The 27,590-nt window shown below is 40.2% G+C and overlaps 1 protein-coding gene across 3 annotated transcripts in view; it reads left to right on the top strand.

The window, feature by feature from the left end:
- Positions 1–27,590, top strand: part of Smad5 (SMAD family member 5) — a 39,682-nt gene that overhangs the window by 8,782 nt on the left and 3,310 nt on the right. For all 3 annotated transcript variants that reach the window (XM_028863335.2, XM_028863330.2, XM_028863339.2), the window contains 5 exons: positions 9,517–10,086; positions 15,328–15,579; positions 16,477–16,596; positions 23,477–23,698; positions 26,422–26,678. In XM_028863335.2, the coding sequence (XP_028719168.1) occupies positions 9,684–10,086; positions 15,328–15,579; positions 16,477–16,596; positions 23,477–23,698; positions 26,422–26,678 (1,254 nt within the window). In that variant the 5' untranslated portion in view covers positions 9,517–9,683. The remainder of the gene's footprint in view (positions 1–9,516; positions 10,087–15,327; positions 15,580–16,476; positions 16,597–23,476; positions 23,699–26,421; positions 26,679–27,590) is intronic.

The following is a 27,590-nucleotide window of genomic DNA, read 5'->3' as shown; positions in this document are numbered from 1 at the left end:
GGGATATTATTTCTGGAGTTTTACTGTCTTGGGATGCAGCCCCTCATCTGTAGTAAGGGCACAGTGGATTGAGGTGTAACCCCTTATCGGTACTAAGGGCATACTGGATTGAGATGGAGCCCCTCACCTGTAGTAAGGGCACACTGGAGAGTGCTGTGCGTCTAGGTTAGATACTCTTTCTTGGTCCCTCTTTGTTTCTTGATACCTCACATGTATCTTATAATTACAGATAAAACATATAGTTTACATATAAACTGGTGTCATTTATGCTAAATTATTCTGAAAGGAGATTCTGGACCACCTGCACTATTAACTTTCATAGTATCTCTGCAAATGAAATAGAAAAGGGCACCTTCATTTTCTCCTTCAGTCTTATGTAATGAACAAACTGAATAACCTTGCTCATAGTCCTGGTAATTCCTTAAATGTTGGGTGGTGGCTCATAGATAAGACAATCAGTAAAGGCTTAAAGTGACCCCTGATGTCTTCTGAAGCAGGTCTATGCACATGATTTATATTTTCCTGTTGATTTAGGATACAGTATTTACAGAAATATTTCCCAATCTCTTCTCTTTGATGTTTCTTAAATTAATTCTAGTCTAGAAATTTATGTATCCTTAAATAAATTAGAGGGGATTATTTTGAAATAGGAATGTCTTCTGATAATGTAAGTATTCCTAGTGAGGATTTTAATATGGCTGAAGCATATCTGTACTTAGGTTTTAAAAAGTTAGGTTTTTCCCCTTCCTCTTAGAAACACACATTAATTTAATTAAATTATTTACTTACTTTTTGTGGTGCTTAGTCAGTGATTGAACCCATTGCCTTATACAAATGCTCAGCTATATCTCCAGTCTAGAAATATATTTCTTACTTTTCTTTTTGAAAAAAATGTGCATGTGTGCACATGCACACTTGTCTTGCAGTGTGTATGTGTGTACATGTGCATGCAGGTATATGTGTACATGTGTGTGCAAGTGCACATTTATTATTGGATGTGTAGTCCTAAATGAAAACATACTATTTTTCCTCTGAAATATACATTCTCTTGGGACAGATTGGATAGATCAATGTAAATACAGGTATGGAAGTGCTATGAGAGAGATATGGGATACTTTTAAGTCTGATAGGGGAATTTCTTAAGCAGGATAACTTGGAGACTCCTGGAGAAGAGGTGTTCAAAGAGATGTATGTGGGAACTTTTGTAATGTGTCTGTAATGTAATGAATTGTTTTGTAATACATGAATAGATAATTTCTCTCTGCCCTTTTTTTTTTTTCTGTGCCAGAGATCAAACCCAGGGCTATATGCTCCACCACTGTGCTAGACACTAGCCCTGTGGTGGCTTTTAGTTTTAGAAGGCTTTCACTTGTGGCTGAGGGTGCATTTCTCTGTGAGTGGTATTCTGAATTTTGTTCAGTCAGTAGTAGGAGCATTCTAGAGGAATTTCAGGGAATTTAACACTCAGAAGTTTCTGTATCTTACTATCCTTGTTTTGTTCTCCAACTCGATGTTCTTTTTTCTAAGAAATGTCAGAAGATCGGAGCATGCCTTTAATTTAGTCCTAGTCCTTAGGAGGCAGAGGCAGGCAGATCTTTTGAGTTCAAGGCCAGCCTGGTCTACAGAATGAGTTCCAGGACAGCCTGAGCTACACAGAGAAACCCTATCTTGAAAAATGAAGAAAAAAAAGAAAGAAAGAAAGAAAGAAAGAAAGAAATGACGGAAACTGTATTGTGAAGTTTTATATATATATATACATATATATATATATCTTCATAAGCCAGAGATAAGTTAAACAGTGCCTATTGCAGGTCATGGTTTTACAGTTGGAATAGCATGTTTCTGTCTGCTCAGTCACTGGCTGTCTGTGCTTGCTGGGATTATGCTGAAGTACTCCTGAGACTTCTTGTGGTGGTGTGAATTCTTTGGTCCACATAAGCTCATATATTTGAATGCTTAATCACCAGGGAGTGGCATTATTTGAAAGGATTAGGATTAGACAGTGTAGCTCTGGAGGAAGCATGTCACTGAGGGTAGGCTTTGAGGTTTCAGAAACCTATGCCAAGCCCAGAGACTGACTCTTTTCTTATGGATTAGGAAGATAGCTCTCAGCTATTGCTCCAGCACCATGTCTGTCTACATGACGTCATGCTGCCTACCATGATGATAATGAACTAAACCTCTGAAACTGTAAGCAAGTCCCAATTAAATGCTTTCTCTTACAATAGTTGCCTTGGTTATAGTATCTCTTCACAGCAGTGGAACAGGCACTAAGAAGTTGGTAGCAGGAGTGGGGTATTGCTGTGATAGTCCTGACCATACTGCTTGTTGGTGGAATGTGGGCCTTAGGACTGTGGAGTAGGACAGCAGTTGAACACTTTAGGTGGGGTTTAATGGGCCATACTAGTAGGAGTATGGAAGACATTGGTGCTGAGAGCAATGTAGATCATGACGGCCCAGCTCAAGGGGTTTCGAAGGGAAAGAATATTAGTTAAGTTGCCTAGAGACCATTCTTGTGATATTTTGGCAAAGAATATAGCTGTTTTTTGCCTCTGTCCCAATAAAATGCCTGAGGCTTAATTGAAGTTTTAGATCAGTGGCTTTAGTAGAAGAGATTTCAAGACAGCCTAGTATTGACATGTCCTTTGCTTATTAGTAATCATTCTTAAGCAGATCTATAATGAAAAGGAGGAAGCTGGACACTGAAGTACAAAACATACAGTTTGAGGAGAAAAGGGACACCAGAAAGTTTAATGGAGCTAAGTCCAGTGCTCATGGAGATCAAACATTTGAAGAAAAACCTGATGCTAAATGGAATAAAGGGAGTGGTGACCTAGGGCAAGACTCCACCAGCTAAGCTTCCAACTTGTGAAAAGGAATTGAAAAGCTTCATCAGAGAAGGAAACCACTGAAAACAGAAAGCTGACAAAAATGTATTTAAACTAGGAGCCATGTTCCAGCCCTAGCAGTAGCAGAACTTGGCAGCTTCAGCCACGTGGCTCTGGCTTTAGAGTCAAGGATACAAGAAAGGGGTTATAGAATCTCCCTCCATGGCTAAGGAAAGCTGCTGAAGTCAGACACGTGTCAGTGATGTCCCTGCACAGAGGCCCAGAGAGGCCATTGTGTGAAGCTGTGAAGGTAAAGCCTGGGTTGTGTTGAAGACCCCAAGATGTTGGAGATGCCAGAGCTATGGGGTACCTGCGAAGGAGAGCTGCTAACAGTGAAACTAGCCCAAGAGAGAAGTGTGTTTCAGTCAACAAAGCTGAAAGGAGTTGGAGTTTTAAGAGCGTTGACATCAGATGTGAAGACGCAGAGTTTGGAGTTTGCCCAGCTGGTGTTTGGTCTTGCTTTGGTCCAGTATTTCCTCACTATGCTCCCTTCCTTGTGTTTTGGAATGGTCATGTATATTTTGTGCCATTGTATGTTAGAAGTATGTGATCTGCTTTTGATTTTGATTTTATGGGGGTTACAGTTAAGGGATTGCCTTGAGTCTCAGAAGAGACTTTGGACTTTAAAACAGTGTTGGGACTGATAGACTTCTGAAGTTGGACTGAAGCAGTTTTACATTATGACACAGCTATGAGCCTATGGGTGCCAGGGATGGAATTTGGTTATTTGAATAAGAATGGTCCCCATAGGCTCATAGATTTGAGTGCTTAGTCAACAGAGAGTGTACTACTTAAAAGGATTAAAAGGATTAGGAGGTGTGGCCTTGTTGGAGGAAGTATGTCATTATGAGTGGGCTTTGAGTTTTCAAAAGCCCATGCAGGGCCAGAGACTTTCTCTGCCTATAGATCAGGAGGATCTAGTTCTCAGCTACTGCTCCAACACCATGTCTGCATGCTGCCATCCTCCCCACCATGATGATAATGGACTAAACTTTTGGAATCATAATCAAGTCCCAGTTAAATGCTTCTTTTACAATAGTTGCCTTGGTCATGGCATCTTTTCACAGTACTAGAACAGTGGCTAAGCTACCTGTATATAGTCTTGATGGAAGGACATACTGTAAAGAAAACTTCTAAGTGTAAAAAAAATATGTGATAATTGATGAAACAATCTCAGATACAGATGAAAGATAGCCTTTATTACTTATAACAACCCTTTTCAGATGTACCTGAGGCTAGATAATTCACTGGAGTGAGGCATGTTCAATCACATGTTGTCAGGAATGGAACTTTCAACCCCATTTCCCACACTGCTGGCAGAGGAGAAGAAGCTGAAGGTTAAGTTGGCCTAATGGCCAGCAATGTAGTCATGGTTACAGACATATTTGTTGTCTAGGCTTTTGTTGACTGGCTTCTTTCATTTAGCATTATGTTTTCAAGTTACTCCTGGCATAGAGCTTTTTAAAATTGTTCATTTAACTTTCTTCATACCTATATCCCACTCCAAAAGATAATCCTAAAACTCCGTCCTCTTAGATTGATATATGTAACTAAGTACGAAGGAAGTCAGTGATGTACCCCATTAGCATTAGACCCTGACAAAAGTCTCGAAATGATTGTGCACTGGGTGCATTGTGCACTCTGGTGATGCTGTTAGGTGAGAACTTTGCTTCTTGTAGTCGGCTGCCGCAGAAATTCCCACTCAAAACTCAGAGCTCCGAGTCCATCAGTGGTGGTAGCTCTGTCAGCATGCCTCTTCCACAAGGGCAGGTGATTATGGTCAGGCTCGCTGGTGGCAAAGACCAAGCCTGAATTACTGTGTCTTTCAAGGTACAGGCAGCTGCGAGTCTCTAGATGTGCTGTGAACCAAACTGGGGTCCTCTGCAAGAGTAGCAAGTGCTTTTAACTGAGCCATCTCTCCAGCCCCAGCAATTACACTCTTAAAAAAGAAATATTGAGATTCTTGGAATAGCTGTGTTCTTTTTAAAAAGTGCAGAAACTTAACCTTTATGAGTACCCAAGATCCTGCTGGTTGCCAACAGTGCCATATTCCATGCCTTCTGACAGATTGACAGCCATGGAGAGAGCTCTGCCACACTGTTTGACCACTCTGATCAGGAAAGTGCTTATTTAGCACTTCTTGGATTTTCTTTTTTTAAGAATTAAGAAATATTCCTTCAGTAGAGCATTTTAAAAATTTATTTTTATTTTATGTGTATTGTTGGTTTGTCTGCATATATTTACGTGAGGGTGTTGAACCCAGATCCTCTGGAAGAGTAGTTAATGCTCTTAACCACTGAACCATCTCTCCAGTCCCCCACTCCTTGGACTTTTTTTTTTTTTTTTTTCTGGTTTTTTGAGACATAGTTTCTCTGTAACAGAGCCCTGGCTGTTCTGGAACTCGATTTATAGACAAGACTGGCTTTGAACTCAGAGAGATCTGCCTTCTGAGTGCTGCAATTAAAGGGATGTGCCACTATGCCTAATGACATCTTGGATTTTATTGTGAAAAGAAAATGTTCAGTTTTGGGGGAAATATTAACTTATAAATATGCATTAATTGTTATGATAAACAGTGAATGAATAGATTTAATTTTCCTCACAGAATAGTTAGCAAAACGTCCTTCAACATGGCATTTACATCATTAGCATTAAGTTGTCAGAAATATGTGTAACATGTATCCAGAGTCAGATGTGCTGGCTCATTCATTCCTGTAATCTCAGTGCTCAGGGCAGATGCAGGAGAATCAAGACTCCAGGGCCAGTCTGGGCTACATAGTGAGACCTTGTGAAAAACAAAAAAACAAAAACAAAAACAAAACATTCTAAATATCTGTATCTTGCATCTTACTGCCATCTTTGTGTGTGTGTGTGTGTGTGTGTGTGTGTGTGTGTGTGTGATGTGTCTCTATATATTTCCCACAAGGGTTTCTATTAATCTTTTCATAGTCAAATTATTCTTGAGTCCATTGCAAAGAATATGGTGTTTGCTTGCTTATGACCATAAAAATAGTAGACTCAGCTCAGTATTCATAGATATATCGACAGAGTGAAAACCATCTATTGGAACCTTTGGCATTTCTTGTGAGCATCTTAGAGGCAAAGGAAACCTCCAGTCATGTTGACGTCTATGCTGCTTGCTGTGCTGTGAATGATCACATCTTTAATTTCTGATCTGGGAGACGCTTAGGTCTCTTGTCAGCATACAAAGAGTGAACTTGGACTAACCTGACAGTAAGTAGGACATCGAGTATATCATGTGATGAAGCATATAGAACCACAGGTATCTGTAGTTTCATATCATTGCCCAGATTAAGATACAATTTCAAGTTCCACAGAGAGCTTGACCCCTGGGACCTGGGAAGTCTCTAAAGCACTCTGTTAGTTTTGCCTAGTTTTCAATGTCATATAAATGCAATGATAAGCATTTTTCTTCTTTTGTTTTTGTTTTTTGAGATAGCGTTTCTCTGTGTAGTTTTGGAGCTTGTCCTGGAACTCACTCTGTAGACCAGGCTGGCCTTGAACTCACTGAGATCCGCCTGGCTCTGCCTCCCGAGTGTAGGGATTAAAGGCTTGTGCCACCACTGCTCAGCTTTTACTTCATTTTTATGTCTGAAGTTCAGTCATATTTTGTGTCTGGAGTGATATATTATATCACTTGAATTCATTTCCATGATTTGGGGCTTTTATATGCTGTGGACATATGCTTGTCTCTTTAGTTCACAACATTCATTTATGTTGGACATATACCTGGAAATAGAATTGTTGGACCACAAGGATAATTGTTTAGCATTAGTGAATGCTGTTAAACATTTTCCAAAGTGGCTGAGTTGCAATATATAAGAATTTCGTTTGGTCTGTATCATGAATGTTTAATTCTCCCCTCCGACCTCTTTGACATATTAAGAGCCTTTTGGGCACAGAGCTTGTGGTGGTATAGCTGGGTCAAATGGTAGTTTGATGTTTAATTCTTTGGGAACCTCCTTTCATGTGCTTTCATGTGGCTGTACCAGTTCACATTTCCGTCTGCAGTGAGCAAGAGTTCTTCCTTACCCAGAGTTTGTTGATGACAGCCATTCTGTCTGAAAAAGATAGAATCTCCAAGTAATTTTAGTTTGTGTTTCCCTGATGAGTAAGGATGTTGAACACTTGATCAAACATTTATTTGCCATTTGTATTTCTTCTTTTGAAAATTGTCTATCATTTCAGCAGCCCACTTTTTGGTATTAGTATTTGTAACTCATTATTCTAGGTATCAGTCCCCAGTTTACTGTGTACTTTCTGAAGAGTTTATCTCCTGTTCTGTAGTCTATCTCTTCACTATGCTGATTGTTACCTTTGCTGTGCAGAGCCTTTTGATTTCACATTATCCCATTTGTCAGTTCTTGGGAATGTTTCTTGTGCTGTTGGAATCATTTCAAAAGAGTCCCCTGCTGTATCTATATCTTGATGAGTTTTATCTATGGTTTCCTCTAGCAGTTTTAGAGTTTCAAGTCTTGCATTAAGATCTTTGATACAGGGGCTGGAGAGATGGCTCAGCAGTTAAGAGCACTGGTTGCTCATTCAGAGGACCTGGGTTCAATTCCCAGCAACCACTTGGAGGCTCACAACTATCTGTAAATCCAGTTATAGGGAATCTGACACCTTGACACCAATGCACATAAAGTAAATTCAAATTATTAAAAAATCTTTGATCCATTTTGAACGGATTCTTCTGCATGCTGATATGTAAATTTCCTGTGCCATTTGATGAAGAATCTTTCTATTTTTGTATATATCATTGCTTGGACCTGTGTGGGTTTATTTCTGGATCTTGTATTCTACCCCATTGGCCTACATGTCTGTGTCCTGCCAGTATCATAGAGATTTAGTTCCTCTGGCTCTGTAGTATCATTTGAGATTTGAGTGTTGTGGTACTTCCAGCGTGGCCTTTTCTGCTTAGGGTTGTTATGGTTATTTGGAATCTTTGGCACTTCAGTGTGAATTTCAGGATTTTTTTTTATATTTCCGTGAAGAGTATCATTAGAATTTTATGGGGATTATGTTTTATCTGTAGATTTCTTTGGGCGATAGGGCCATTTTTGCAGTATCCTGAGACTATGGCCATGTATTCAGTTTCTTCAGTATCTTTATAGTTGTATTTTTTAGAGATCTTTCACCTCCTTAGTAGATTTATTCCTCATTTTCTTAAAGCTATTGCGAATGGCTTCTTTCTCGGCAAGTTTGCTATTAATACAAAGAAAAGCTACTGTTGGCGTGGTTGATTTTGGATTCTGCTACTTTCCTGATGGTTTAGAGCTATAAGATTTTTTTCTGGTGGAACATTAGTGTAGGACCATGTTGTCTGGAAATTGGGACAGTTTGACCTGTTTTTGTTTGTATCCCTTTCATTTCTTTTCTCTTATCTTACTGCTCTAGCTAAGACATTGAACGTTGTATTTAATAGGAGTGTGGAGAGCATGCCCTCTTGTCTTGCTTTCAGCTTCAGAGGAAATGCTCTCAAAATCTCCAGGTTTATAGATGTTGGCTAAAGGCCTGCTGTTTATAGTCTTTATTATGTTGAAGTGTGTTCAGGCATTGACTCTGCAGGGATGTGGACTGTCAGCGGTCTTTTCTTCATCTCTTGAGATGATGGTGTGATTTTTGTCCTTAAGTCTGTTTGTATACTGTGTTACATTTAACACTTAATAATTTGTGTATGTTGTTGAATCATGCATCCTGTAATGATACTACATGCATTCTTAATGCATTCTTGAATTAGGTTTGCAAGAATTTTATTGAGACTTTTTATCTAATGTATGGGAATATTGGTCTATATAGTTTTCTTTTTCTTTTTGGCTCTTACTTGGTTTTAGTTTCAGGTAAGATCTCATATAACCAGTTTGTAGTGTTCCTTCCTTTTCTTTGTTAAACAGCACATGAAGAAGCATTTTTTTAGTTGACATTCTTTTTCTAGACATTGTCCTGCTATTTTAGCTACTGTTTGTAGTTGGTGCTACAGCGATCTACAGGTAATTGTACCCACTCAGCACTAGAGCCCCATGGCATCCTCTTGCTATTTCCAAGGGCTTCTGGATAGAGCATTTTCCTTAACTCATACGCTTAACTATAGAAGCCCATAGTCATTATAAAGTACAAACTGACATTTTGAGCAGTTGAGTAACATTTATTTTCTACATCTCTTTAGCATCCTTCATTCTAAGATAGTTGACACTTTTGCGTTAGGCAGAGTTTGACAGTTTGATGCATCTACAGCTTTTTTTGGTTTTTCAAGACAGGGTTTCTCTGTGTAGCCCTGGGTGACCTGAAACTCACTATGTAGATCAGGATGGCCTCCAACTCAGATCCACGTGCCCCTACCTCCCAAGTGCTTCTTATGGCAACTCTTATTTAGAATTTTTCCATCTTAGATGGCTCTTACAACCTTTGCTTTGCTGCTCAACTATTTGTGTTCTGAAGAAGGGAGTAAATGGTTACAGGAATTTTAGAGACATTTTTGTTTTCTGACTTGATGCTTTTTGTTTTACTTTGAATGCTTTTTTACTTTTATTTATGGTAACAAGCATACTTTGAGCTATGTTGATTGATGTTCTTAGATTGAATTAGGCTCCATTCCCCTCTCTTTCAGGACTCGTGTGACTGAAAGAAGCATAGATGGCAGCTGTACAGTTCAGTGCCACTTCCTCTCCACTTGGGCCTTCTGCTTGAGACCTGTGTGTGACTTTTCGTCTATGAGCCACGCTTTTCATATCTACTGACTTTGATTACAGGAAGGTCTCTGAAGATTCGTATCAAATGACGTCAATGGCCAGCTTGTTTTCTTTCACTAGTCCAGCCGTGAAGCGATTGTTGGGCTGGAAACAAGGTGACGAGGAAGAAAAATGGGCAGAAAAGGCAGTCGATGCTTTAGTGAAAAAGCTGAAGAAGAAGAAGGGTGCCATGGAGGAGTTGGAGAAAGCCTTGAGTAGCCCAGGACAGCCGAGCAAGTGTGTTACTATCCCCAGGTCCTTGGATGGACGCCTACAAGTTTCTCACAGAAAAGGCTTACCCCACGTTATATATTGTCGTGTTTGGCGCTGGCCAGATTTGCAGAGTCATCATGAGCTAAAGCCATTGGATATTTGTGAATTTCCTTTTGGATCTAAGCAAAAGGAAGTTTGTATCAATCCGTACCACTATAAGAGAGTGGAAAGTCCAGGTGAGTTTCACTTGACTGAGAAGAATTAAGAACAAACAAAAAACCAACATGTCTCTCACTGGTTTGCATATAGCTAGGCTTATTACATTAGCCTTTGTTAAAAATTTTGTCTTAGGAGGAATACTAGGTTTTAATTTAGCTTTTTGAAAATTAAACTCTTGATTGGCTGTTGGAACTATCTCTAATAATACCCATTTCTCTTCTGTGGCCGACATCTGTCATGGTAAACACATGTTCCATGTTCACATTAGACTCTGCTTCCTCTAGTTTGGGAACTGTGTTGTCACACATCAACTATTTTTCTGGCTTTACATTTTCTCTGTCTACAAGAGTCTTTCTTTTCCATTAAATTACGTTTACTGTGTGTGTGTGTGTGTGTGTGTGTGTGTGTGTGTGTGTGTGTGTGTCACAACACACATGTGGAGATCAGAGGACAACTTTCAGGAGTCAGGAGGTCTTTTCGTGATATTACTCATTACTCATTCTTCAGTGCCTAGGATACACTCTTTACTAGTTGTTAGTAGGTAGTGGTCAGTTTTTTGTGTAGTGAATGAATTACATAAGCTGATGTCTTAGTTCTTTTATTGCTGCTATAGCAGAATACCACAGACTGGATAAGTTTACTCTATTGAGAAGAATTAAAAACAAAACATGTGTCTCTCTAATTTGCACGTAACTAGGTTTATTAGCTAAAAGGTTACATTAGCCTTTGTAAAGGATTAACAGTAGAAGTCCTGGGGGGTAGGAAGTCTGGGACTAAGAGACTATCTGGTATAGGTCTTCTAATTAACTGCGCCAAGGAACTGCACATGAGTGAGCAAGACAGAGCGAACAGAGGGAAGCATGAACATAGAGAAAGAAACCTAGTTTGATTTTCCCTTGGGTGCCTGGGATCAAAACCAGAGTCTTGTGCATTTTAGGCGAGGGCTCTACCGTGGAACTACACCCCAGCCCAAGCAACCTGTTGATGTAACTAGGAGTCCACCTCCACAGGTATACTATCTCATCACCTCTTGTTAGGTCCCACCTCCCAGCACTGTCATGTTGGGAATTAAGTTTCTGGCCCATAAACTTGGCAAGGTAGATTTCCCACAGCAGCTGAGATACTAGTTGTGTTTTTTAGTTATCTGTTGCTACACAATAAAATAGCCACACATGTAGTAGTTTAAGCACAACACACATTTATTACCTTATAGTTTCTGGGAGTCAGGCATCTAGTTGCCCTTAACCTTTTGTGAGTTTCTAATCAAGGTGTTGATCAGGGCTGGGTTTTTCTCAGATGTCCAGATACACAAGGGGCTACTTTCAAGCTCACTATGATATTGATAAGATTTAGTTCCTGTATAGGCCATTGGACTCTTGCTGACTGTTGGCTACAGACTGTCTTCATTTGCTTACTGCGTGGCCTTGCTCATCAGTAGTTCACCTTTATATTTGTTCTTACACTGTCATTCCCTCTTACAACATTACATTTTCTCTCTCTTCCAGACTATTTCTGATAGCATGCATGCATGTTATGGTGCTGTGTCTTCTTCAGAGTCAGTAAGAGCGTTTTTCTGCAAGAGGGCATTGAATTCTTAGGGAGTATGACCCCACACATTCCATTACTTTGCCATAATTCTGTTGATTAGAAGCAAGTCCTAGGTCATATGCTGAAGGGAGAGGATTGTCCAAGCACATGAACACCCAGAGTGTGTCTTCATACTGGAAGAATTGTGAGCCTGGTGTGGTTGAATGTGGAGACTTGTATGTTACAGTTCAACCACAAGTTGCTGCTTCATATTTGAGATGGGTCTCAGTTTCTTAAGGAGCCCAAGGAGAGCCATAGTGTGAGGGAATTGAAGAAAAGAACAAGGTAGATTTAATGGAGAAATACTGTCTGAAAAATTCTCAAGCTAGATATTTGCTAGCAATACATCTAAGAATTTTGTCTGTTTCTTCTCATAGTGAGGGTGTAATGGACAGTGGCCAGTAGAATTGTCTCTTTTAATCCACTTTATCATTTTGTATGAGGGACAGGAACAGTTAGAATACTTTAAAATAACTTCAGAAATATTTTACTAGTTCAGCTACTAGAAAGAAACTGTAGAAACCTCATGTGCTTGGTCCCAAGTCCACACATCTCAGAGGAAGGGGCAGCTTTGTTTATGAAGAGTAACTAGTGTTCTCCCTTGACCAAGCAGTCAGGACAGTAGGTGCCTCACTTCCGGAGGGTGTTGGTGATTATGGTGAGAGTGCACAGTTTGGAGTGCTCATGGACAAAAATGCTTTTCTAACTCTGGAGTTCTTTTGTTGTAGAGTTAGAGAGAGAAGCACTGACTTTCCACGGCATTGATGTATGCTAACTATGTAGACAAAGGAGCTAAGTCTTAACTTATACAGAGCACACAAGGAATATATATTGGAATGAGAAAGTGTTGCAGAAAGAAAAAGATGAGAGGTATAATGAGCATAGAAAAATAAGGCTAGCATAAATGGTCCAGTATTTTATTGACTAGAAAGTATTATCTGGTGGCTAAGGTTGTGGATTCTGGAGTCATGATTTTACTATATAGTTATTTACCTGTAACCTCAGGCAGTTCACAAAATCTCTCTGTGATTTACTGTCCTCTTTGATGGGGATAGATAATACTATTATTAACAACCTTACAGAGTTGTTAGGGAAATTGTTTGAGTCAGTGTGTATGTAAGTGCTTAAACATTATGTAGCCCCAGTCAGTTTCAAATCAAGGACCATTCTGAATCCATTCTGGAAACAGAGCATATGGGGAGTGGGAGGAGAGAAAATTTTCAAGCAAACACTACTGCAGCTACTTAGAACTGAAAACTGTGAGAGTAAAGTGGCTAAATAATTAGAATAAAGGACTGAAAAAGACCTACTACTGATGGAGTTTTGGTTTATCACGGATACAAATATTCTGAAAGTTTCCAGAAAGAAAATACAGGGCACATAAAAAACAGTAGCAAAACCTAAATCTAAATTATTGAATTTCTTAATGCAATTCTGAATCCTAGAAGATTGCCTTCAAAATCAGAAGGAATATATGACCTGGATTTCTATTTGTAGAGAAATGAAAAGGAAGATAACTTCGTGCATAGTTATCTCCCTTTTCTTTCTTAGGAAGCAAGAGGGCAAAGTCAAGGAAAGGGGGCCCAGCCAGGGAGATGGTCCTAAGCAGCAACCAGGACCAATTAGAGCAAAGGACTGAACAATCCATAGGAACACAGGAAGTCCATAATCATTTGATTTATAAATCTGAAAAAAGTACTTTTGACAGGCTCAGGAAAATATGTTAGGATACTGGAAATATTAGTGGTATATACTTGAAATTAAGGAAATGGTTAACTTTAATAAAAACACTGCTCAGGGAGAAAATGGACACTATCCTTGGCTCCACAATGGATTTTGTATGTGTATTTTAGGAATATATAGCATGTAGGTATGAGCGTGTATAAGATATGTATATTTATTAAACACTAGATACCAACTGAACCCAATTGAAAAAAAAATACGTTTTTATGTGGGTGGATGTTTTGCCTGCATTGTGTGTGCCTGGTGCCTGAGGAACCCAGAAGAAACTGCTCACATGTTGTTGTCTCTTACTAAATATGTTAAGAGTACAATCTTGTCTCTTAACTCTCCACATACTTTATGTAAAAATAAAAAATTTATAATCATTTGCATAGATAGTATACAAATGAGAGGGAAAACAGGGGTTTTAACTGTACCTTAAAATATCTTGGCTGAACCGTATTCTTTAGTTATTTTACTAAGTTTTTCAGATTGCTAGATAGCTAAGCATACATCCTTAATATTTTCTGCTCTACTCTCCAATGGCAGCTGCCTCATTTTCTCCAGCAATAGCAGTTATATATACAATAGAGCAAAATAATTGTTGGTGACTTACATACTTATATACTAATTCAGTAAAATAAAAATAGCAGCACAAAACACTGACAGCAGGATGTTCTGGTTTCTTATGTGTGTCCTTATTTCAGAGAGGGGACATATGTAGCTAGAGTTTTTCTGCCTGGCCCACAGTCAGGACAAATCTTTGTCACCCGCCAGTCCCACAGCCGCTCAGACCCAACCAAGTAAACACAGAGACTTATATTGCATACAAACTGTATGGCCATGGCAGGCTTCTTGCTAACTGTGCTTATAGCTTAAATTAATCCATTTCCATAAATCTATACCTTGCCACGTGGCTGGTGGCTTACCGGCGTCTTCACATGCTGCTGGTCATGGCGGCGTCTGGCAGTGTCTCTCTGCCTCAGCCTTCTGCTTCCCAGAATTCTCCTCTCTCCTTGTCCCACCTACTTCCTGCCTGGCCACCTACTTCCTGCCTGGCCACTGGCCAATCAGTGTTTTATTTATTGACCAATCAGAACAATTTGACATACAGACCATCCCACAGCAGACGTATGACCTGGTTAACATAGATATTTGATTTTGTTCGTGCTGCATGGTACTAGAATCAAATTCAGTTCTTCTTATTTTTTTTTTCCCCTGAAATGGAATTGCATTGACAACTGAAAGAAAGTTGTAAAAGAGATGATTTGGTACGTTTAGTTTCCTTCAGGGGAAAATAATCAGCTACTAGTTATTGTAGTTGGGGTCTTTAGAGAAAGTGGAATAAAGGAAAATACTTGTTGAAATGCTGAGAGGTTTTTATGTGTGTCCTCATGATCGTATTTAGAGAACTGATAGTTAACGGAAGGCTTTTCATTCTGGAGGATTGTCCTTTGATGGAGGAAAACCTCACCAGTTCTCTAAGTGTTAAACATGAGTCTCTGACTAACAGAATGTTCCAAGTTGGAAATGCTCCGTTCTCAGGTACCACACTGACCTCAGCTTTCCTCCCTAGTCTGACCTCTGGCTAGGTCAGTGCCTAAACTGTTTCCTCCTCTTGTGAAATCCTCTTGGTCCAATCAGGTGGTACCGTTTCCACCGTATTTGTTTGGTTCCCTGCTGGCTGGGCATGCTCATTTTTTGACTTCTCATTAATTGCATTAAATGCTTCTTATTATGGCTGCCTTTTAAATGACTTACATGGGGATGGCATCCTTTCTGAATTTCTGCTTCTAGAGTCCTTAATACAGGCTGAGTGCTAAAGGGTTTGGTTCTGATATAAATTCAAATCCACATTCTACAAAACAGTCCCCTCAACAGTGAACGATAATCCCAGCTTACTTGGGTCTTTCCACCAGCCCCTTAACTGATTTTTGTTTTTCTTTCAGTCTTACCTCCAGTGTTAGTGCCTCGCCACAACGAATTCAATCCACAGCACAGCCTTCTGGTTCAGTTTAGGAACCTGAGCCACAATGAGCCGCACATGCCACACAACGCCACGTTTCCAGATTCTTTCCAACAGCCCAACAGCACCCCTTTCCCCTTGTCTCCTAACAGCCCTTACCCCCCTTCCCCCGCTAGCAGCACGTATCCCAGCTCCCCAGCAAGCTCTGCACCAGGAAGCCCGTTTCAGCTCCCAGGTAAGACGTCACTGATATCTCTGAGAATGGGAATTGTTTTAAGTGCTGCTCTTCTGATTGAGCTTTTTCTTGATGACATTTTCTTTAGGAATTTATTTCCACAAGAATTAGAACTTATTTTTCAAGTTCCATTATGTTTTAAAAAATCTGGAAATAGGGGAATTAAGTGTAAGGGTTTAATTTGCTGTTAGGAGTTGTCTCAAAAAAATTTGAATATTTCATCTTAGATTCAGTGCTGTGTGTAACACTGTCTCAGTATATCCCATATAAGCCTTGAGGCAAAAGACAACTTCTGTTCACTTTTAGATTTACTGAGACAAAAAGGTCTAGCTATAGCTTTTGCAAAACTCCACAACTCTGAGTGCCAAAGATTTTGTTAACATTCAGTTTCCTAAGCTAATTATTCAGTCATTTAATGGGGCATGATGGTTATTTAGGGGCATCGCCAAAGAATGAAATAATCATTGTTACTGTTACAGTGAACTTTGAAGGGACATAGTTTTAAATGACACTGCAGTATGTGATGAGGACGGTAATTAAAAATGTACTGTCCTGGGTGATCGTGGCCTCAGAGTACTGTGCAGGAGCTGCAGTTTCTTTGAACATAGTTTGCTTTAAGATAAAGGAAAAATCTTGACCTTGGGTTCCATTTTATTGTTGATCCTGGTGTCCTGGATTGCCGAGGGTCTAAGTAGGCTTGTAGTAGGTGTGCAGGAGATGTTGTATGTGCTGTCTTTTCTGCTCTTGCACAGTGTCCTACATCTGTGTATGCAGTGTTCAGTAATGAACCCTGATGATAATCTTGTAGATTTAAAAATGCTTTTAGAGTAATAGCTTTAAGCAGAATGAAGACCGTATTCTTTGAGGAATGAATACGTCTAATTCTCTTCCTCTTAGCTGACACACCTCCTCCTGCCTATATGCCTCCCGATGATCAGATGGGTCAAGATAATTCCCAGCCTATGGATACAAGCAATAATATGATTCCTCAGATCATGCCCAGCATATCCAGCAGAGGTGAGAAGAGTGCACATTGTTTTCTTTTGTTGGTGCTATTTTTATTTCCTTTAATTTCTTGGCTACTTATCTTTATTTTTTGCAGTGCTAGGAATCCAGTCCAGGGCTCTCTACTCTAGGTAAATCATCTCCCACTGAATTAATATCCCAGTCTTGATCACTTGCGCAAACACCTTGAATGGAGTAAAATGCTGTAAAATCAACAGAGTATGCAATTTAGTTTTTTTTGGCAAATATATGAAGTTTTGGTTCAAAATGTAGTTTAAAAACACTGCCATAACCTTTCCCAAGAGATTCTACCCCATCCTAGGCTCAACATACTTCTGTTCTCTGTACAGATATTTTTCTGAATATTTCATAAAAATAGTCATGGGAACAATGAGATGGGTTAGTGGGTAAGAGCACTTGCTGCTAAACCCAATGATCAAGGCTGGTGACCTGAGTTTGTTTACTAGGAGCCACATGGAAGAAGAGAAACCCCTCCCAGATAAATATATAATATTTTTAAAAGATTTTTGTTTTATGTATATGCTTTGCCTGCATGTATGTATGTGTACCACATGCACACCTGGTGTCTGCGGAGGCCAGAAGAGGGCATCAGCTGCCCTGGAACTGGAGTTACAGTTGTGAGCTACTGTGTGGGTGCTGATCTTTTACATTGTATTTTATTCACTTGACATGGTGTTGTCAAGGTCACCTGTGGTGTAGTGGTAACCAGCAGACATTTGAATTATTTGCGGTTTTGATTAGTGCTCTGAGTAGGTACACTCTTAGGAGCATTGTGTACAGGTCTTTGTATATGGTAAGCTTAATGGTTTGAGAAAAATTGCCAGACTTTTCTTCGAAGTGGCTGTGCCAATATCTGTTGGCACTGCGTGAGGGTCCAGCTTCTCCATGCTTCCTAGTACTGTTACTGTCTAGCCTTTAAAGATATTACACGTCGTGGGTATGAATCACTCATTGTATTTATTTTTTACACCCTATTGAGTTAAACACTGAAGAATTTTTCTTTAGTATTATTTATTTTAAATATTTTGCTCATTGACTTTGGTATGTCTTTACTGGGGTGTAGAGTTCTTTGTATATCCTGGAAGTGAACCACCTCTACCCTTTTTTGTGGTGGTGTGATTTAACACAAGTCACAGTGAGTGACTGTAGATTGATTGTTTGCATGAGGAAATCTTGTTCTAGATCAATTTTTCTCTATTTAATTGGCATTTTATTAAAAATCATTTTATTGTGAATTTGAGCTTTTGTTTAGAGATCTTAATTTTGTCAATTGGTCTTCATAACTGTACTTGGTAGTATTGATTACTAAATTTTATAATAGAGCTTTTCCATCCAATTTTTTTTTAATCATGGCAAAATGCTTATAGCATAAACTTTACCATCTTACTGCTCTTATGTCTACAGTTCAGTGACATTAGTCACATTCTCATTATTGTTCCTTTGACATCATCCAGCACTATTTTACCTTGTGAAACTGAAATTCTGTACCCATTAAATAAATCCTTATACTGACTTAACCCCTCGCCCTTGGTAACCACCATTCTCTTGTCCCTCTCTATAATTTTGATTACCCTTAAGTACCTCATATAAATAGAGCCATATGATACTTGTTTATTATGACTAGCTTATTTCACTTAGCATGATACCCTGGAGGCCTGTGTATGTTGTGTTTGTCAGAATTTCATTCCTTAGGTGAACAGTGCTTACTCCCTTGTGCGCACCACCATTGTTTGCCTGCTCTCCACAGGGAGCGTCTGTGCTGTTCCCCTTTTGCTCTGCTGTAAGCTGCAGCCAGCACCATTCAAGGCTACTGCAGTAGGTGTGGTGTAGATGCTGGCTCTTGTTACATTAGGCTGGTTGGTTACAGTGCTCAAATTTTCTGTATCCTTGCCTATTTTCTTTCTAAAATTGAGAGTGAGAGTGAAGTCTCCAGACCTACCTGTTTCTACTTTCAGTTCCTTTGACGGTTGCTTCATGTATTTGGGGATTCTTGTCACAGTGTACAACTCAGTAATATTAAATACAGTCAGCATTGTGCAGCCATTGTCAATGTTTGTTTCCAGAGCTTGTCATCCTCCTAAACAAACAAACTCTGTGCTCATTAGAAATCTCTCCATTTTCTTTCTCCAGTCCCTGATCAATAACAGTCTACTTCCTGTCTGAATTTTCCTGTTCTGGGTGTCAAGTCTAGGTGGACTTCAAATCTCATTTCTTAGTAGGGCTGGATGACATCTATACATTTGTTCACCCATTGATCTCTTTATGAATACTTGGTTTTATTCTTTTTTGGCTGTTGCACAGCAGACTATTACTTGGGTCTCTTTGTGCAGTCCGTCTGTCCGAGTGCTGTATAGATTTGGGAGTAGACTTGCTGTGTTATATGCTAATCATGTTTAACTTTTGAGACTCCCCAACTCTGCACAGCAGCTGCATCACTGTGTTCCCAGTGGAGTTCTCCACGTCCTCGCCAGCGTGCTTCCTGTTGTTTGTGTCACTGTCCTTGCTCTCCTCACCCTCATATGGCTGTCCTAATGGCAGTGTGTATTACATAGCATGCTTTAATTGACAAATAAGAAAGAATGTGATGGTTGGTTGGTTTTTTTTTTTTCCCCATGATGTTACCATTGTGGTAATGGCTTACATTGTTACAAGTGTTTTACAGATCATATACTGCCATTTTAGGTGCTAGGGAGATGCCACTGAGTAAAGTCTTGCTGTGCAAGTATAAGAATCTGAATTCAGATCCCAAGCATTCATAAAAAAGCCAGGCTTATAACACCTTTAATCCCAGTGCTCCTACAGGAGAAAGGAAGCGGAGACAGAAGAATCCCAAGAAGTTTGAGAGCCAGCTAGTCTTCCAAATGAAGTAGCAAACAGTAAAGAGCCCCTGTCCCAAAAGGTGGAAGGCATGGATCAGTGCTTGAGATTGTCCCTGGCATTCACACATGCACTACAGCATGCCACAACATAAAGTAAAAAGATACTGTTATTTAAACCTTTTTAAAAATCAATGTGTGTGTTTTATTTTTGTGATAATAGCCCACAGCTAACTCCATACCTAATGATGAAAACTAGATTTTCTGCTAAAATCAGTAACAGGGCAAGGCTGACACCTCTGCAGGTAGTCCTTGTTTGCTTAGACCTTCACTTAGTTCTTTAGTTCATCTTTTTGTTAGAATAATGTTACAGATACTTATGTAGTTACGTATTTTTAGTTGTTGGAAAAGAATTTCACTTGACTAATTTAAGCCTGTATTAGTTTATTGTAGACTTGTTTCAGAGGTGCTGTTGCTACTGCATTTGGCATTGTAACTTCCCAAAATTATATATGGAACCCCTAAGCCCCAATATGTTCGTATTTGGAAATCAGGGCTTTTGGGAGGTAATTGAGTCTAAATGAGATCATAAGAATGGGGGGGTCCTCTTGGTGAGGTGAGTACCCTTCTAGGAAGAGGCGTTTCCTTGTTTTCTCTCTGTCCTTGAGCACAAACCAAGGAAAGGCTGTGGTAGCAAAAAGCAGGAAGATAGCTGTCTACAAACCAGGAAGTAGCCCCTCATTAAACACTGAAGCTACTGCCACCTTGATCCTGGACTCCTTGCCACCAGGACTGTAAGAAATAGGATTCTGTTGCTTACATCACTCCATCAGTGGTGTTTCTTAGAAGTTGGTACTTAAAATGGGGTGCTGTTATACAGATGTCTAAAAATATGGGTATGGTTTTGGAACCTATAGAGGCTGGAGAAAGGGCTAGTGAAGTGACTGATAAAAAGGTGGAAAGAATCCTTGCATCTCCTTAAGGAATACTAATTTTGTGTTTAGAATGTTGGTGGGAATATAGTGCTGAGGTTGATGCTTCTGCACTCTCAGACCTAAGTGAGGAACACTGGGAGATGGAGAAAAGGCCTGTCATGTAACAAAGTGCAAACAAAGTTGGATTGTGTTGATGTTCTAGTGTTTTGTGGAGGGTAGAACTTTAGAGATGCAAAATCAGTTGGCTGAAGAGATTCTTAAGCAAAATATGACTGGTTTCTCCTGATTGCTAATAATAAAATATGAAAAAGGAACTGTTACTTAAAAAATAATTTAAGATTTAAGAGTTTTTTTTTTAAATCTTGTACACATTGTAAATAAGAATGTGTGTTTGGAGAGAAACTAAGGATTTTGTTTATATTTGATAGTGGTATTACTATGGGTATGAAGTATGGACCTGATTAGTCCTCTCCATCAGGGACAGAGGTAATTTGACTTGAGAGGACAGAGATGGATCAGGGGTAAGGAAGACCTTTAGGCTTTTACAAGTCAGGACATTAAAGCTAGTTGGTTGTAAGGCAAAAGAGCTGGCCCTGAGGGTGATTGTTTCATCAGGGTGGATTGTGGGGGCCCACAGAGGTTTCCTAGTGAGATCTGAGTTTGCTTTACCCAGCAGGGCTGCTTAAGAGGATGGCATATGTGTGGTTACCAGGTGTTTGGAAAGGTCTGCACTTGGCAGTATGGTGTGCTTTGAACTGCAAGGGGGGAGGTCTTTTACCTCTCCCCTTGGCATTGTTTAAAAAGCCCCTTTGAATAAACCTAGGTGGCTGGGTACAGACCTAGGGCCCTCTCAAAGCTATCCTGTGTTTCTGTCTCTCCCATCCTACTATCTTTCTATCTACAAATTCCTTAGGCCTCTCTCCTCATAGAAACCATGTAGAAGATGGGAGCAGGCCTCCACAGTGGATGAACCAGTGGGTAAGGATGGTGAGGGTGGTTGGGAGTACACCTCTCCACGATGCATAACGTAATGCACAGTTCACCTATGCTGTGGCTGAAGAGGGACTTTCCCTTGAGGAATTTTCTCTAGCTTAGCTATGGACCTTACAGTTTTTGCTGATGTGAACTAAGTCTCTGGGGACTTGGGAGATAGGATTTATGTATTTCTTGCATGTGAGACAGGTGTGAAATAGTAATGGACCTAATTGTTAGTCCCTCCAATTTATGTTGAAACCCTAACTCTCAGTATAATGCTGTTTAGAGATAGAGGCAGTTAGATTTAAATAAATTCCTAAGATTAGGGTCTTCGAGATAGTTAACTTATCATTACACAATTCGACACAGAGCCCAGGGAGATAGTTCCATGAGTAAATGTATTTGCTCGGGCAAGCCTGGTGACTTGATTTCAGATCCCTGGAACACCGAACAAAGAGTTAGAGCATGTCTCTGTGATCTTGGCACTTCTCCAGTGAGAGAGGAAGTGGGTGATCTTAGCGTTGATGAATTTCTAAATGGTCTTATTAAATAAAAAGCACGGAGCCAGAAATTTAGGTTAAAGCCTTGGAGAGATCAGGGAAATATGGAAAGCCACCAGCTAACTTCACCTCACCAATTCCACAGTTTTCAAGGAGAGCGACTTCCTGTCTACTCAGGATTATATGCCTTGCTTTTCTGGCCTCTCATTGGCTCTTAGCTCATCTACCTCATTTCTTCTTCCTACACAGCTCTGTCACTGTCTGTCTATCTGTACAGACCTCCAGGTCTCTATGGTTGGTAAATATCTGGCCTTTTCCCCCTGATCTCCAGGCAAGCTTTATTTATCAAAGCACAAATAAAATATCCACCACATTTCAGCACAAATAAAATATCACCACAATACTCTGTGTGTGTGTGTGTGTATGTGTGCACGTGTGCATACACGTACACACAAAACTTGCCTTCCACCTTGTTTTGAGACAGGGTCTCTCTTGTTTCTTCTTTGCCACATACTCTAAGCTGTGGTGATATTGGAAAAGGCCAGCCATTTTAAGTAAACAAGAAGTTCGGCAGCACATGCCCTTAGTCCAATCACTTACCAGGCAGGGTCTCTGTGTGTTCAAGGCCACACTAGGGAACAGAGCCAAGTGTGGTGATATATGCCTTTAATCCCAGTACCAACCATAGAGACCTGGAGGTCTGTACCGACAGGCAATGACAAGGAAGTGAGGTAGTTGGGCTAAGATAGCCAGTGAAAGGGCAGAATAGTAAGGTAATAAAGGTGTGGGTAGACAGGAAGTGGCTAATATTTGGGAGCTGCAGAGCTGGTGAGGAAAGGTTGGCTGGTGGCTCTCCCTATTTCCCTGATCTCTAAGGCTTTCACCCCTATATTTGGCTCTGTGTTTTTATTTAATAAGACCATTTAGAAATTCATCTACATTTGGCGCCCAACATGGGGCAGGAATTCATAAAAAAGCCACTTGTGGGCCCCAGCTTTGCTGCAGCTGCAAGTGGCTGGAGTTACACACTGCCGGAGCTACATGCGGCCAGACTGCATGTGTGCTTACAGAGCCCCTGGCCCAGTTGCATGACTCAGGCCAGAAAATGTGTCAGGAATCTCTTTGGTGTTCTCTCTCCTGGTGAGTGGTGGGCTCCTCTCTCTCTGTCTGTCTGTCTGTCTGTCTGTCTCACACGCTGTCTCTCTCGCTCTCTTGATCTCTTTTGCTCTCTCTGGATTTCCATCTCGGACTGCCACCACACTAGGTAGCTACCCTGAGGTAAGGCCTTATGAACACATAGCAAGAGGGCAGCTCTGTTTATATACCAGGAAGTGAGTCTCCACTAGACAGCACATCTGCTGACACCTTGATATCTGAGCCTCTAGAACAAACTGTGAGAAATAATATGGTGGTTTTGTTATTGTTATTTTGTTTTGAATTTAAGCCATTCAGTCTGTGGTATTTTATTATAGCTGTCTGAGCAGGCCAAAATAAGTTGCCTTGGACTCTAAGGCATGAATGTCAGTGAAATTTAAATGAAGTATATATTTTCTTTGTTACATAATGCTTGTTTAGGCTAAAGAGTAAATACTCAAAGGGTCTGGTGGTTCAGATAGCAATTATTAAACTTCTTTTCTGTTTTCAGATGTTCAGCCTGTTGCCTATGAAGAGCCTAAACACTGGTGTTCAATTGTCTACTATGAACTGAACAACCGTGTTGGGGAAGCTTTTCATGCATCTTCTACTAGTGTGTTAGTAGATGGATTCACAGACCCTTCAAATAACAAAAGTAGATTCTGCTTGGGATTGTTGTCAAATGTTAATCGTAATTCAACTATTGAAAACACTAGGCGGCATATTGGAAAAGGTAATCTTGTCATTTCTTTTCATTCGGTTGAATTCAGTCTTTTTTATTTTTTTTTTTGTACTGGCTGGGTATAATTCATTGCATAAGGTACTGGAAACATCCAAAAAATCTTAAGGCATGGCTTTTGCCTCAGGTTGCAGATATTAAAGATGCAATCAAAGACACGACAGTCCTGTCTTCTTTATCCTGCTTATCTTTTTTTTTTTTTTTGGTTTTTCGAGACAGGGTTTCTCTGTGTAGCTTTGTGCCTTTCCTGGGACTCACTTTGTAGACCAGGTTGGCCTGGAACTCATAGAGATCCGCCAGTCTCTGCCTCCCGAGTGCTGGGATTAAAGGCATGCGCCACCACCACCCAGCTTCCTGCTTATCTTTTGTTTCTAGTACTGAAGAACTGAAGTCTTGACGTCCTGTTGTCAGCTTCTGCAGTATTTACCCTAACAGTCAGGGTAAATTAAGTCAGGGCCTAACTGGAATAGAAGAGACATAGGAACTTATCTTGTTCACAACAGTGTCGTCAGTAGCTAGAACAATGCTTGGCTCATGACATATTAAAAAATATCTTTGCAGAATCTGTGCATGTTGGTGAAGGATTAGAAATGTGAAATGACTGCACTTGAAGTGTTTTCTCTTTTTTTCTAAGATGAGCACAGTGCTGGAGAAGTAGGCTGTGAGGTGGGAATGGAGGGAGGATGTCCAGAAACCTCACCCGGTGGAGTTCACATGCAGTCCACCATGGAGTGTAGTTGCCAGTACAGTGTTGCACATCAGGAGGCCTCAGTAGAGTGCTTTGGGTGTCTGGAGCAGTTTTGCTTTTACAGCCCTACTGCTCTGTGCTTCTTTGAGGGTTAGTCAGAGATGGTAACAGTGGCAGATAATGATAATTGTGATAGGCTTTCTTACAGAAAAGATCCAGAAAAATAAGCTGAAGCCAGGTGAAATGGCTCATACCTGTAATCCCAGTACTTGGGAGGCTGAGGCAAGTAGGTCCCAAGTTGAAGGCCAGCATGGACTACATAGCAAGACTGTCTTTAAAAACAAAATAAAATAAAACAAAAAACCATATAAACCACCACCACTACCACCAACAACAACAACAACAACAAAACTGAACAGTTTGTATTGGTTTCATTGTCAACTTGTCCTGCCTGACTTTTTTTGTGAAATGTGTCTCTTGAATGTTGGACTTTCAGTCCTCTCCTACTCAGTGGAGACAATTTAAGAGGCATCTCTTTGGTCAATGCTAGGATCGATTTTTTTTTTTCTTTTACTTGCCAGTATTCCCATTCTGGAGTCTTTTGAGCCTGCTCCATTTCTGTTTACTCAGAAGCAAACCACAGTTTTCAATACCATATATTGACACAATTCTGGTCGTTATATTTGGGCAGAGATTTGCATCTATGGAGATCTTGCTAAAAGCACTGTGTATGGTCATGGACAGTAAAGGAAACTGATCCATTGAGGGCACTCAGCATTCTCTCTTGTCATCTAAAATATGGCAGTTGGCAGCATGCTATCTTATGAGTGAGGCAAGAGTGTGTGCTTCTGAACAACAGACTGTGACACCAATTTCATTTAAAATAAAGAAAGCCTTCTCAGAAGCACACAAACATACTGTATAGGAACATACTTGTAACTTAATCTGTGCTGCATGTGACAAGTTTAAAAGGATATACACCAAATTCAGAGTAGTGTTGACTTATGGGGAAGAAAAATTTGAGGTAATTCTTAGATGTATTGGAGAAGTATTTGGTGAGATGGCTTTTTAGCAATATAGCTTCAATTTTACTATTAGAACTGCTTTCTCACTGTGTATTTGTAGAAAACTTTAAAAAGTTGTGCTGGGTGGTGGTGGCATGCACCTTTCATCCCAGCACTCAGGAGCCAGGCAGATCTCTGTGAGTTCGAGGCCAGCCTGGTCTACAGAGCGAGATCCAGGACAGTCACCAAGACTACACAGAGAAACCCTGTCTTAGGGAAAAAAAAAAAAAAAAAACACCCAAAAACCAAAATAAGTTGTATTTTATTATTTTGTGTGTATTTTACCTATCTGTGCATGACACTCATACAGTGCCTTCAGAGGCCAAAAGAAGGGGACCTCTTGGGACTAGAGTTAGATGGTTGTGAGCCTCTTATGTGGGTGCTGGAAATCCAACGTGGGTCCTCTGCAAGAGCAGCCAGTGCTCTTAACTGCTGAGCCATTGCTCCAGTTCCATGGAGGGAAGTGGGGGGCGGGGAGAGAGAGAGGAAGAAAGAAATGGCTTTTTAAAGGAAAGGAAAATGAGTCTGCCGTTTTGAGTTCTTTCTGTAATTTGAAGTCACATGTGTACTTTTGGATTTCTGAGTGATGGTTGAAATGCTGAGGTCCTCTTTGTTAGCAAACAGTGGGAAACTTCACTAACTAACTTTAATGATAATGGATAGCACCAGGCATTTCTTTGAAAGTACTCATACAGTGAATCTTTGAAGAGCATCCTTTCTTTGGTAGAGAAACAAATGATGGTTGGAGGGCAAACACGAAGCTTGGGAGCAGACATTTTAATCACCCTGCCATTTGCAGCCCCGAGGATCGTTAGAGTTAGGCTGATTATTTTTGGCCACTGAAGGCCATCTAGTGGTGGTTGTTGGCGTTTGCTGTGTTTCTGGGTGCTGTGGCTGTGCCACACACATCTGTGGCTCCTCACAGTGCTTGTTAAGCCTTTCTTTCTCCCATTGCCTCTCTTTAGGTGTCCATTTGTACTATGTTGGTGGGGAGGTGTATGCCGAGTGCCTTAGTGACAGCAGCATCTTCGTTCAGAGCAGGAACTGCAACTTTCACCATGGCTTCCACCCCACCACTGTCTGTAAGATTCCCAGCAGCTGCAGCCTCAAGATTTTTAACAATCAGGAGTTTGCTCAACTTTTGGCTCAGTCTGTCAACCATGGGTTTGAGGCTGTGTATGAGCTCACCAAGATGTGCACCATTCGAATGAGTTTTGTCAAGGTGAGTGGTTTGATCTATAACATGACTCTCGTCATTATAAATATGTATGCATTTTAAAAAACTATTAGATGAAGATAATCATTGCACTTTGGACCCAGTTTGATACATTTTAAGTGAAATCTTAAATTTAACATTTTAACCATATGACAGGTTATTTAATTTTATAGTCTACACATAAAATCCTTGACAATTTTGATACTAGGTGAGGATTGGGTTTATAAAATATTTCAGTTAGGAGACTAAATTATTGGAAAACATGTAATACTAAAATTGCATTTTGAGTGCCTCAGATTCCATTCCATTACTCAGGAGATTAATAGTATTAAATTACTATGTTTCAGCTCTGCTGCAAAGGATTTATAAAGCCTGTCATTTATTTTTTGTTTGTTTTATTTTTGGTTTTTTTTTTTTTTTTTTTTTTTTCCAGACAAGGTTTCTCTGTGTTGCCCTGGCTGTTATGGAACTCACTCTGTAGACCAGGCTGGCCTCGAACTCAGAGATCTGCCTGCCTCTGCCTCCTGAGTGCTGTAATTAAAGGTGTGCACCACCCCCACCCGGCAAGAATGACACTATCATTACTCTTTCGGCCTGCTATTATTGAACATTCCAAAGATTGTGTCTCATTAACAGAATGTTGAGAACACATAGCGGTAGATTTCAGGAGTCAGCACTGCGCCCTCCTGGTCCTGTAGGTTTAGTTCAAGAAGAGCAGCAGCACATGCTGTGTACGATTCTGTTTGGTTGCTTATTTATTTTTGTGATTGATTTTTTGGCATTTAATCTTAGCCCACTGTTTCCTTGCTGCTCATCAGTCGTCTGAACTGACTTTCTCTTCCCTCTTGAAACGTGACTTTTGTCTGTTTTATTCTCCAGTTCCTTTGTCTGCCCCGTTTCTCTTCTCCCCCTAGTTTC

Source organism: Peromyscus leucopus, chromosome 5, assembly GCF_004664715.2.
Source record: "Peromyscus leucopus breed LL Stock chromosome 5, UCI_PerLeu_2.1, whole genome shotgun sequence".
NCBI classification, from domain to species: domain Eukaryota; kingdom Metazoa; phylum Chordata; class Mammalia; order Rodentia; family Cricetidae; genus Peromyscus; species Peromyscus leucopus.
Note: the sequence above shows the minus strand (reverse complement) of the source record. Positions and strands in the feature narration are given on the sequence as shown.